Source organism: Pan troglodytes, chromosome 4 (genome assembly GCF_028858775.2).
Source record: "Pan troglodytes isolate AG18354 chromosome 4, NHGRI_mPanTro3-v2.0_pri, whole genome shotgun sequence".
Lineage (NCBI taxonomy): Eukaryota > Metazoa > Chordata > Mammalia > Primates > Hominidae > Pan > Pan troglodytes.
Window position 1 is genome coordinate 175145818 of NC_072402.2, and position 12240 is coordinate 175158057.

The window sequence follows — 12240 nt, forward strand, 5'->3', positions numbered from 1 at the left end:
TACCTCAAGTGATCCGCCTGCCTTGGCCTCCCAAAGTGCTGAAATTACAGGCATGAGCCACCACCTGTAAAAATACGTATTTTTTTGAGACGGAGTCTCGTTCTGTGGCCCAATCTCAGCTCACTGCAGCCTCCACCTCCCAGGTTCCAGCGATTCTCCTGCCTCAGTCTCCTGAGTAGCTGGGATTATAAGCACGTGCTACCATACCTGCCTTATTTTTCTATTTTTAGTAGAGACAGGGTTTCACCAACTTGGCCAGGCTGGTCTTGAACTCCTGATCTCAGGTGATCCACCCGCCTCGGCCTCCCAAAGTGCTAGGATGAGAAGCATGAGCCACCGCGCTCGGCCAAAAATACTAATTTTTAAAAAATTTGCATTATTTAGTAATGTATTGCTATTTTTTGTGTTTTTTTTTTCCTGAATATTTTTGATTGCAGATATGGAGGGTGACTGTATGCCGTGTTTCTTTCACCCTAATCTTTTGTACTCACTGGCCCCCTTGGCATGAATACCTTTTCATCTTATCTGGCCAACTCATTCTTACTCTTCAGGTTTCAACTTGGTTACCACCTCTCCTGGGAAGGCCTCCTGGCCAGCCCCCACCCCTTCTATCCTCCCCAACTCTATGCCATTTATCAGTAGGCTGCATGTTCATGGCCAGACTCCTGGTCTAGACTGCTTCATTGACCTCAGCCCAGGCAAAGCAGAGAATGTGCAAGTGAAGACACAAAGCAAATAAAGCTGGAAAAAGCCCTGGTTCTTGGGGCCTGACATTGCCTCCTCCTATCTCTTGCACCTTCCCAGAAGTGCCATCCTGCCCAGTGGCTCCGTGGGTTTTCGGCAGGCAGGCTGGTGGGAGAGGGCCTGGGAGGGCGGTGAGCCTCCCCAAGGGGTCAGGGCCAAGGGAGCAGGCCTTTCTGAGGCCTGAGGCACAACACAGGGCTTGAGTGTGGGCAGGACCTGGAGTCCTCCACAAGTGGGAGAGCAGGCAGCCCACACCTACCTCTTAAAGTACTCCACCTCTCGGTCAGTCTCATCCATCTCCACCCCGTCCATGTCCTTGGGCAGGAACACATCGTCTAGGAAGACACAGCCAGGAGGGCTCAGTGCCCATGGCCAGGCCTTTGGGGTTATGCTCTGGGGGCAGCGCTGTCTACACACAAAGGCTGCCCCTCCACCCCGTGGACTGGCTGGGGTAGGGGGTCAGCCGCTCGGTTCCTGGTGCACTCACCCAAGGAGGAGGCTGGCTTCTCCTGCTTGTTGCGGCTCCGGCGGCTGCGGCCCTTGCCCTGGGGCAAGCTCTGTGGCCTTGCTGGGCCTGGGGGCTGCACAGACTCCTGCTCCTGAGGCCGTGCCTTGGCCTCGCCTGGCCAGTTTCGCCAGGAGCTGCCCTTCTCCTTCTCAGTTTTGGGACTGCCAGCCCAACCTGGTCCTGGCCGGCTCCCCCGGCTCCCCTCTCCAGCCTCAGCACAGCTGCCTACTTTGGGAGGCTCTAGGACCCTGCCTGGCTGCTTGGGGCCAGCGACCTGGCCCTGGGCACTGGGAACCTCTAGGCTGGCTGGGGGCCGGGGGGCTGGGCTTGCCTCGCTCTTCTTGGCCTGACTGCCCTGCCTCTTGCCCTTCTGTGGCTTCCCACCTGAGGACACAGGCTCAGGCAGCTCCTGCTTGCAACTGGGAACTTCCTTTGAGCTTGGCTCCTCGGAGCTGGGGTAGCCCGGCTTGGGTGTCTTGACCCAGATCACCCGGGATAGGTTGGGCACGGTGTTGAGTCTCCTCACGAGCCCGTTCTCGGGGACGATACCGGGAGGGGGCCCCCTCACCTCTGTCCATGGTGGGTGGGGGCCTCTCATTTCTGCCCATGGTGGGGCTGGCTCGCCTGGAGCTTGTAACGTGTGGTTCTGAGGGGAGCCCAAAGTCAAAGGGGACAGGTCAAGGTTGATGTCAGGCTGCTGCTCTGAGGAGCCACTGAGGTTTGAGGGGGGTAGACTCTGAGGCTCAGGCTCAGCAGCCCCCTCCTTAGAGAAGCCATTGCTGTCCATGCTGAGCTCACACACACTGAAGCTGGCACGGATGGAGTCTTTGACAGTGTTTTTGATCTCCTGCAGACGGCTGCTCAGGAAGCTGTTGACCCGATCCAGTTCCCGGTCGGGCCACTCCAAGAGCCTCTCCCTGGCAGGCCTTGGCTCCCGGCTTCCAGAAACACGATTTGCCTGCTTTAGAGCTTCTGCTGCCAACTGGGCCTTCTCCTTTTCCTGCCAAGGCAAGAGGCAGTTTTAGCAGGAGGCTGTCAACTGCCAGGCACAATGTGATACCTGACCCATCAGCCTGGGGCCCAGCTTTGCCACTAACTTGCTGGAAGCAAAGCCTTAAAATCCTAGCCTGCTTACCCACCCTGCAGGAGTGAGGGCAAACTGCAGCCAGACAGGTACATGTCCTGGGGGCAGGGGTAGTCACACCCACAGAGGGTAGGGTTTTTACAGCTTGTTCACCCAGAGCCTCAGTTTCAGTGGACTAATCTGCAAAATGGGGACAATAATTCCGGAGTAAAGCCAAAGTGGGGATGCATGTGAAGACCACTACTAGAGAGGCATTCTCTCCACCCCTACGGGTGGTGGGGAAAAAGCCATGCCATCACGGGGTCTTACAGGAGGCAGGTGTGGGGGTAGATGAGATTACTCTGGTTGGGAGGGCATGTGCCTTCCTGATGCTATGTCTGGGTGTTACCAAAGAGGGCGGTGTTCCCGTAGAGAGGCCACTTGCTGCACACTTGGTCTCAAGTAATCAAGGTCACACCTAGAGTGTGCCCAATGGCATACCATGGACAAACACACTGGCCTACACAGCAAGATGTGAGAGCTGCTCCTTTGCCCAGGTGAGGCCTGGAAGGCTCAGAGAGGCCAGGCCCTGCCAGTTGGCTTTGATAGATCTGGATCTAGGGAATCAAAATGAAAGTCTGTGGGATCTCAGTCACCCCAACCTCTCCATCCCACCTCAAGGCCAACGATGCCTTTAGAGGGAGACAGGCGGCAGATAAAAAACCCTCGGGAAGGAGGTTGCTGTGGTGCGCCTGGCGCCATTGACTCCCACTGCCTCCTGTACTTCCAGCTGATTTGGGAATGGAGGAAGAGAAACATGAAAGGGCAGCTGGTGAGAGAAACCAGGGCTTGCTACCACCTCGGAGTCAATGTACAGAGGGTGACCCTGCGTCCCAGCAGGCACTTATCTTTTGTGAACCCTGGCTCCACAATGGACTACAGTCAATTGTTCTGTGGGACCTTGGACAAATCACTTATTCTCTCTGAACCTTACTTTCCCTATTTGTAAATTAGGAAGAAGAGGTATCTCTACATTCCAGGGTCAGTATGAGGACAGCTGAGAGTCTGTGTGGGGTCCTTTCCCATGTGCGAAGGTGGAGCTGGGCTTCGTGGCCCTCAGGGAGCAGCTTGGTCTGCAGCAGCTGCAGCAGCATTTCTAGCTGTGAGTAGGGCTCAGAGGCCCTGGGGTTGGACCAACGAGGACCAAGGGCCCTTCACCTCGCTCCCCCAGCACCACACAGATTTCACAGAAAAGTTTGGCTGCTAAAAAAAAAAAAGTTTGACAACTACTGGTGTGGAGGGAATGATATGGAACCATATACACTCTGGAAGCCAGAGGAGAAAGCCCAGAAACACACACTTTCTGCTCTGTACCGTCAGCACTTCCCATAGATGTCTCCTTTAATCCTCGCCACTGTCTTTGCTGCATCATGACCCTCTGCTTATAGGTGAGAAACCTCGACTTTGGAAAGAACAGGAGGAGGAGGTGGCTAGGAAGTGGCAGAGCCAGGACAATACACCCAGGCCTGATCTTCAGAAGTTCCTATGTTTCTCAATTCCATCTGACAACCATTTACCGACCATTGAGGCTGTGAGGCAGCAGGCCAGGCCCTGTGAGTTTAGCGTACGTGAGACATTCTCTGCCTCGCTGACTTTAGTCTGCTGAGGGAGACAACAGCAAACAGCCTGTTGAATTCAGAGTGACAGTGACAAGTGCTGCATGGAAGAAAGCACGGGGTGATCTGGGAATCTAGAGGAGATGCTCCCAACACAGACTGGTTCACCAGGGAGTGCTTCCTGGAGGTGGGAGGATCTGCACTGAGCACAGAATGGGGAGTGGAATCATCCCGGAGGCAGTGAGACAAGCATTTTCTAGAGAGAAGGAATAGCAAGTGGAAAGGCTGGAACTGGGAAAGCTCAGTATCTTCTGGGAATGCAAATCATTCAGAGGTACAGCTGTAGCCCAGATTTTTTGGGGGATGTGGGGGTTGGGTGGGGCAGGTGGGCAGGAAGGTCAGAAAGGAGAGGCTGAGAGATAAAGCTGGCAGGGGCTGATCGTGAAGGGCCCTGCAGGCCCTACAGTGTTTGTGCCCGAGGGCAATGTCCAGCCACTGATGGCTTTTAAGGTAGTGGCAGTAGGGTGGAGAGCGGTGGACTGGTCTGAGCTATCAGCGATGTGGCATGGATAGGGCTTTTGGTGCTGGGTAGGGAGACAGAATGAGAAAAGTCAGAGAAACATTGACGGCCACTATGGCTGCCACAGCAGCCCCACTGCCTGAGAACTCACATGTGCCAGGCACTCTGCCTAACCTTTCCATGCATCGCTCCATTTCATCCCTGCAACAATCTACGACTTAGGTTCTGTTATTCTCATTTTATGGATGAAGAAACTGAGGCTTAGAGGTTAAGTGATTTGCCCAATGTCATACAGCAAGTGTGGCAGAGCCAAGTGTCAAACTGAGATCCAGTTCCAGGCATGCTGTTCCGGGTCACTATGATGCACTCCCCAGGCGGGCGCCCAGGGCTCCGGCTCAGGCAACAGGGTGGGAGGCGGTGCCATTGACTAGACAGACAACAGAGAAGGGAAAGCAGGCCTGTTTGGAGAAAGACAACAAGCTGAACTTTGGATGTGCAGAGTCTGAGATACCTGTGGGACGTCCACAAGGAGGTGTCCAGTAGCAGTTGGAGACGTGGATGTACAGGGCGGGGAGGAAACACTATTGGGCTGTTTCTAGATGGCATCTCTTTCCCAGGGAGATGTCCCCATGAAGGAGGGTCAAGTGGAGGACGAGGAGCTCACAAAGGAGACAGAAAGGACGTCAGAGAGGCAGGCAAGACATCTGGAGAACATGGCACTCCCCTTGCCCCTTCCTGCCTGGCTGAGGACAGAGGAGCCCAAAGACAATGTGTGAAAAGGACAAACACAAACGCCAGATATTCTCTAGTGGACTAACACGATGGGAACAGCAGAGGAGGATGGATTTGGCAACAAAAAAGTCACCGGTGACTCTGGAGAGGGTGTGGGTAGAAAACCGCCTGCAATGAGCTAATGGGTGGAAGGGAAGACAGTGAATGCAGACATCATTTTTCAAGAAATGTGGCTGTGATGAGAGGAAAGAGGCTGGGGAGGGGTTGAGAGAGAGGTAACAGGCTCAAGGAGCAGTTTGCTTCCAAAAAAGAGAATGGTGGGCACAATGAAATGTGGATGGGAACAGCACGGAGGAGAGGCTAAGCTAGACCAGGAGCCTGCTGCTGGGCTGAGGGGTCAAGAAAGTACCGCACAGGCCTTAGGCGGAAAAAGGGTGACTCTCATGACAAGGAAGAAAGTATGTTTGCAGGTGGGAATGGCAAAACAGTGGGAGAATCCCTGTATAATGGCTTTTTTCCTCATTGAAATAAAAAGTGAGGTTATTTGCCAAAAAATAAGGTGTGGGCTCGGAAGGCCTAGCGGTTTGAGAAGACTGGAGGCCTGACAGAAGGACTGTGGGGAATGGACGTGCTAAGGTACAGGAAGCCCAGGGAACCATGAGAGGCCCGCCTGGCGACACGGGAACTCGGCAATCGGGAGCCCACGTGGCTGGCTGCCACAGATTCACTCATGTGCTTTTCTTGAGCTGTAGAAAGGGAGAGCCAGGCTGGGGTGGAACCCAGGGCTGCAGTGTTTCTGAGTGGGTCTGAAGGAAAGACAGCGGGACAAGGAATTGAGTACTGGTGAGTGAGTGAGTGAGTGATGGGTCAATTTGCCTGCCCTCCTACCAATACTTAGCAATGCTTACTCCATTCAAGTGAGTGAGAAACGGATTGACCTGGGAAGAAGAGAACGGGGCAGGAGAGTCTTCAGTGGATGTGGAGGAGTGGCAGGAGGTCACAGATGACAGAGCCAGGGGTGCAGTTTTTAAGAAGCAGGGTGTCTCTCTGCTCCCTTCTCCCACTGTCAGCCCATGACTCTCTCACTTTCGTGTAGACAGAAGACACAAAGACAAGGTGAGAGTGTCACGGGCTGGCAGTGGGAGAAGGGAGCAGAGAGACACTGAGCTCTTTCCATTTCCTGAGGCGGGAGAGAAGGAGCAGCTGTGCTTTGGTGGAGAGCCAGACTGTGAAGTCCAGGAGGTGGAAGGAGACAAGGGAGGAGGCTGCTGTCTACAGAGATAATGACCATAATCACTTAATGCATGACGCTGCCACTGTGTGTCTGTCCCTGCCTGCAGCCCCACGACTAAGTCTGGAAAAGCAGGGCTGCCTGGTTCTGCCTGGGCCTGCCAGACAGGAGCTGTGCAGTGTGGGATGAGTGAGCAGAGCCTCCAGATATATGAGGTAGGTTGGGAGTACAGTGGAAGTTACCCAAGGATGGCTATGAAGGAGGAAACAGCTGAACTGAACTTGGAAGGAAAGTTTGTCAGAAGAAAAGGTGAGAGAAGATAGCATTATCAGTAAAGGGGAAGAGACATCTGAGCACACATATTTACGAAAAGCACATCAGACTTGGGAACTGCCGGATGTGCTCTCTGGGGACCTAACTGAGAACCACTGTCCTAAGAAGCCAGGAAAGGCCAGAGACTACTGCAGCCCACTGAACCTTTCTGGCTAGGTGACTGCATGGGAGAAAGATAGTGCTGACCACTTTCAGAAGGCAGCGGTGGGACCCCTTGGCTCACTACTTCAGGCGGCGGGAGAAGGATCCTGGTTGTCCTTGGGGCTGAAAAAGGATGGTGAATCACTTCTGCTTTCCAAAGCACTAGGGCTGTTTGACCACCCAGGAACTGGAACTAGCTGGTTGTTACACCCAAATCTCTTCGGATGCTGGGCTCCTAAACGTGTCACTGTGCAGATGCAGTTGGGAGTAGGCAGGTGAAGAGGTAAAGAAGCCACAAGGGACAAGCCATCAAGCTCTGGGGCTCATCTGGCAGGAGGGCTGCCGAGGAATAGATCACCAGGTTCTGTCCTCAGTCCCGAGGCCTGGTTCATTCCCCTGGCTTCAATTACATCTCTGCGCTGGTAAATGCTAGCCCTGCACTTCTCCACTTAGATGTCTCACGGGAGCCTTCGAGTTAACATGCCTCAACTGAATTCACTGTCTTCTGCAAATCCCATCCTGGCTCAGTGAAAGGCACCACCATCTTGCTGGTCACCAAGCAAACACCTGGGAGACATCCCTGCCTCCATCTCCCTCTCCTGCCATCAGATCAAAGGCCCATCACTTCGGCTTCCTCTGAAAATCCCTCTCTTCTTCTCTGGCCCCACCATCAATCATCTCTCCCTTGGCCTGCGTTTCCTGCCTGAGGCATCGAACTCGAGGTCTTCCTGCCTGGAACCCTCCAAGCTACCTTCCATTTGGCCACGGCATAATCTTAGGATGCAGGTGTGACCAAGTGCATGCTTTGATTAAAACCCTCAGTGACTTCTCTCACCGGTAGGATAAAGCCACAGCTCTTCCGCAGGGCCTCAGAGGCCCTCCCTCAACAACACTGTCCATCCTGCCTCTCTTCTGCTCAGTTTTGGCTGTCAAGCTGCTGTGGAATGTGCCGTGCCTGCTGCCAGGAGGGCCCTCCTGAGGAGTCTGTACTCACAGTCAGCCTCTTGTAAAGCCATTTCCAGGCAGGATGGGGGACTTCCCTCATCCCAGTACTTGTCACATGCTAATATGCTTGTCCAGTTTTGTGTCAGTCTCCCCACTGGACAGCTTCTTCTGGGTGAGAACTTAACTGTGTCACACTTTGGCTGCCAGTATTTGTAGAAGTGTTTGCTGAATGAATAAATGACTGACTGAAGCAAGTCCTCAGCTTGGAGGAATCCAGCAAGCAACTTCTCAGGCCATGACACGTTTTTTCCTCCAGTTATTTGCCCCCAGGATCCCTGACCCTGATGCCTCCCAAACTCATTCAGACCTTCCCAGAACAGTGAGCCAAGCTGAGGCCTTTGGCAGCCAGCATCATTCATGCCCCAGAAGTCCTGGGGGTTGGGGCGAGGGTCCTCAGGGAGGAGAGACGGCAGAGCTGGGCTCTCCCTACACCCACCTTCTTTTTCAGCTTGTGCCGGGCCCGCTTGGCGGCCCTGGCGCTGTTGGGGACTTTGGGCTCCGTGCTGTTGATGAATTCCAGCAGCTCATCCACATCTCGGTGGTCCACGGCGGGCTCCCCAGGGATCCCGCCCAGGGTGCCCCCCTTCATGGGCAGCTCCTCTTTCCGCCTGGTCAGCCTCGAGCGGAGCTTCTCCCGGATCTCGGTATAGTTCCGACTCGTCGGGGCAGCGGGTGGCTGGGGGTGGGGGGGAGGTGCTGACATTACACCCTGGGCCTGGGGGGCCCACAGCACTCCCTCCCACGGGCACCAAGTATGTGAGGAGAAGCAAGACAACTGTTCTCTCTACCATTAGCCACCAAGGCCACATGGCTTCACCCTCTCAGCCAGGCTGAATCCAGGCGGCAGTGGGTGAAGGGACTAGGAGGGAACAGGGCAGAGCTGGGCAAACACTGACTGGGGAGCCAGGAAAACAAGTTGGAGCCCGGGCTTCGTCACCGGGAAGCTGTATGACCTTGGGCGAGTCACCGAGTCTTTGTGAGCCTCAATTTTGTCATCTCTAAAATGAGGATAATAACCCCTAGCTCAAAGGTGACTAGCAATTTAATTACTTTCATTTCTTCTTTCCTCAGCTGCTCTACCCTAACCAGCGGCCCTCTCCTCTTCACCTTATGAGACTTCTGCACTGCTTCCTCCCCCTGGCCAGAGCCAGCATGCCCTCTGATCTGAGCCTCCTTCCTGGCGCCGTCTGTGCTCACGGCCTGTCCCTCGGCTGGCTGTCACACTTGGGGGACTGAGAGCCTTTTTGCTTCCACTCTGCCTTCATCACTCCCAAGCGTTCACTTCTCTGGGATTACACACGTATACATACTCATCAGAATCATAGCTTTCTCTCTGCCATTTCCTTTCCTTTTGCCTAAGGAAAAAAAGTCAATCTTAAGAGAAACCATGAGAAGAGCCAAGGTAGCAAAATGTTTAAAAACCCCTACCTCACAAATGTGCTGTGAGGATCAAGCGAGCGGACGCAGGTGCAAGGACTCACGGCCCCAGCACGGTAATTACCACCGTGAGCAACGGGGTCTCTGGGGAGAGCAGGGTGCTCCTTTTGCTCACCTTGGCTGGCCCCCAGCCCTCTCTAGCCTGGGCAGGCTCACTCACCGCATTGTGGCCGAAGAACTCACAGTAGCAGCAGTCACAGAACTTCCCATCTCTCTGGTGGGTGGAGGACGAGGTGCAGGAGCTTCGCTCAGAGCTGCTATCCTCTTCCTCACCCAGCCCCTCATCTGCCTCGCAGGGCTGGGGCAGCTGGCAAGCCAGGCCACTGTGTGCAAACTTGTGCCCCTTGCACCCGGGATCCCTGATGATGGGGAGGAAGGCCCAGAGGTGAGGCAGGTGATGCAGAAACCCAGGAAGCATCCCAACCACCACCTGCCATCCTGACCGCCCTTCACTTGCCCCACTCCACAGAGGTCCCAGGTGGTCCAACTACATTGCACCTCTCACCTGAACAGGGCGAACACCTGCACTGTCCCTCAAGGCCCATCCCAAACACAAATGCGGCTCTTCTGGAAAGGTTTCCCCACGCCTCCCCTGCCTGCACCCACCATGCACCCCTTCTCAGGCTACTGTGCACACGTCACTCCATCTTCTGCTTATTGTGCGTCACTGTCATGGTCTGTTTGCACATTTGTCTCTCAAACTGGACTGCACGCCTCAAGGGCAGGGGCTGTGTTGCTTCAGTTTTTGGGTCCCAGTGTGTAGCATAACAACCCTGCACACAGCAGGTGCTCAATAAATAGGCCTGAACCCATTAGTGGGCTGAAGGCTCCTCTGGAACACTCAGGGCTATCCATGAGGCCAGTCTCCTTTCACTTTCTAAGGTGCTTCTGAGCAGACTCTGGTGCTCTGGAGCAGATGGGTGGAGCTGCCTTAACCACAGGGCACGGAGTTGAGAAAAAGCAAGTGACTTCTGGGACACCAACTATAAGAGCCACTGTTTGTGCCAGGTTCTAGAGTCGGCATTTTTTTTTTTTTTTTTGAGACGGAGTCTTGCTGTGTCGCCCAGGCTGGAGTGCAGTGGCATGATCTCGGCTCACTGCAAACTCCGCCTCCCAGGTTCACGCCATTCTCCTGCCTCAGCCTCCCGAGTAGCTGGGACTACAGGCGCCCGCGACCACGCCTGGCTAATTTTCTTGTATTTTTAGTAGAGACGGGGTTTCACCGTGTTAGCCAGGATGGTCTCGATCTCCTGACCTAGTTGATCCACCTGCCTCGGCCTCCCAAAGTGCTGGGATTACAGGCGTGAGCCACTGCGCCCGGCCTCGGCATATTACTTGTAACCATCCCCCAAGTCCTCCAAAATAAGTGTCATTATCCCCACTTTGCGGTGGTAGAGAGTGAAGCTGAGTACTTGACTGCTTTGCCCAACAGGTGGCCAGGACTCAAGGATGCAAACAGACAGTGACAATGATGCACGATAAACAGGAGGATAAAGTGAGGTGTGCACAGTGCCCTGAGAAGGGGTACATGGTGGGTGCAGGCAGGGGAGATGTGGGGAACACAAGCCCACGCTTCTCTCTATGCAAAGCTCATATTCTCTCCACTGTACTGTTCTGCCTCTGGATTTCAGGAAGCACTGGGATATCTTGTAATACAGAGTATTTTCCCAGGGTAAGAATGAGACATACGCCTGAAACATCCCATAATTTGAGCCAGAAGAGCTGAAGCCTTAGGCTGGGCCATGAGCAGCTGAAGCACCCATTGGGCTGGTCCCAACGCTGGGCTGAGGCTGAGGTGGCAGGGGAACTGAGAGCAAGGATGGAGCTCAAGGAGCTGTGTGGAGGCCCAGCTTCCAGGGCAGTCCAAAGCAGCCCTCTCTGCTGCTAGAAAGGATGCTAAGCATGTGACGTGGATTAAAAAAGATGGTGGCAGGAATCATTATCAGTGGTGCTTACAGAAGTTTGTTCTAAACCAACCATTCATTATCTATTGCATTAGCAAAATTGATTTTTTTTTTTTTTTTTTTTTTTGGAGACGGAGTCTCGCTCTGTTGCCCAAGCTGGATGGAGTGCAGTGGTGCGACCTCGGCTCACTGCAACCTCCGCCTCCCAGGTTCATGCGATTCTCCTGCCTCAGCCTCCTGAGTAGCTGGGACTACAGACACACGCCACCATGCCCAGCTAATTTTTTTTTTTTTTTGTATTTTTAATAGAGACGAGGTTTCACCATGCTGGCCAGGCTGGTCTGGAATTCTTGACCTCGTGATCTGCTCGCCTCAGCCTCCCAAAGTGCTGGGATTACAGGAATGAGCCACCGCGCCTGGCCAGCAAAACTGATTTTATTTTCTATTTTGAGACTGGCTCTCACTTTGTTGCCTAGGCTAGAGTTCAGTGGCACGATGTCAGCTCACTGCAGCCTGTATCTCCCAGGCTCAAGCGATCCTGTACCACTTCAGCCCCCGCAACCTAAGTAGCTGGAACTAGAGGCATGCACATTATGCCCCACTAGTTTTTAAATTTTTTGTAGAGACAGAGTCTCATTATGTTGCCCTTGCTAGTCTCCAACTCCTGGGCTCAAGCAATCTTTCTGCCTCGGCCTCCCAAAGGGCTGGGATTACAGGCATGAGCTGGGCACCAGGCCACAAAATTGATTTTAGAAAAATTAAAATAGTGTGCCTGTGAATATGGGAAACCAGCACTCATTGGTGGTTACATCAATTTGGAGACCCCTTTGGATAGCAGTTTTTCAGTGTGTATTAAGAACCCTCAAAGAGAACAAAAAACACCTAAACAGCCTTTAACTAGTAACTTTTTTCATTCTGAGAACTTGATTCCAACAAGAAAAATCCAAAAGAGGAAAAAGGCTTTAAGAAAAGACATCTTTAGAGACACTGTTGGTAATGTTAAAAT

At 53.6% G+C, this 12240-nt stretch overlaps 1 protein-coding gene across 17 annotated transcripts in view; it reads right to left on the minus strand.

Annotated features, from left to right (window-relative positions):
• The window catches only part of FAM193B (family with sequence similarity 193 member B), a 34505-nt gene that overhangs the window by 3206 nt on the left and 19059 nt on the right, over positions 1-12240 (minus strand). For 14 of the 17 annotated variants that reach the window (XM_009450236.5, XM_009450237.5, XM_063811711.1 and 11 more), the window contains 4 exons: positions 9491-9689; positions 8330-8569; positions 1232-2252; positions 1004-1079 (listed from right to left, as the gene is read on the minus strand). In XM_009450236.5, coding sequence (XP_009448511.3) covers positions 1004-1079; positions 1232-2252; positions 8330-8569; positions 9491-9689 — 1536 coding nt within the window. Of the gene's footprint in view, positions 1-1003; positions 1080-1231; positions 2253-8329; positions 8570-9000; positions 9199-9490; positions 9690-12240 lie in introns of those variants that run through there. The other 3 variants (XM_518137.8, XM_054684829.2, XM_054684831.2) reach the window with 2 other exon arrangements.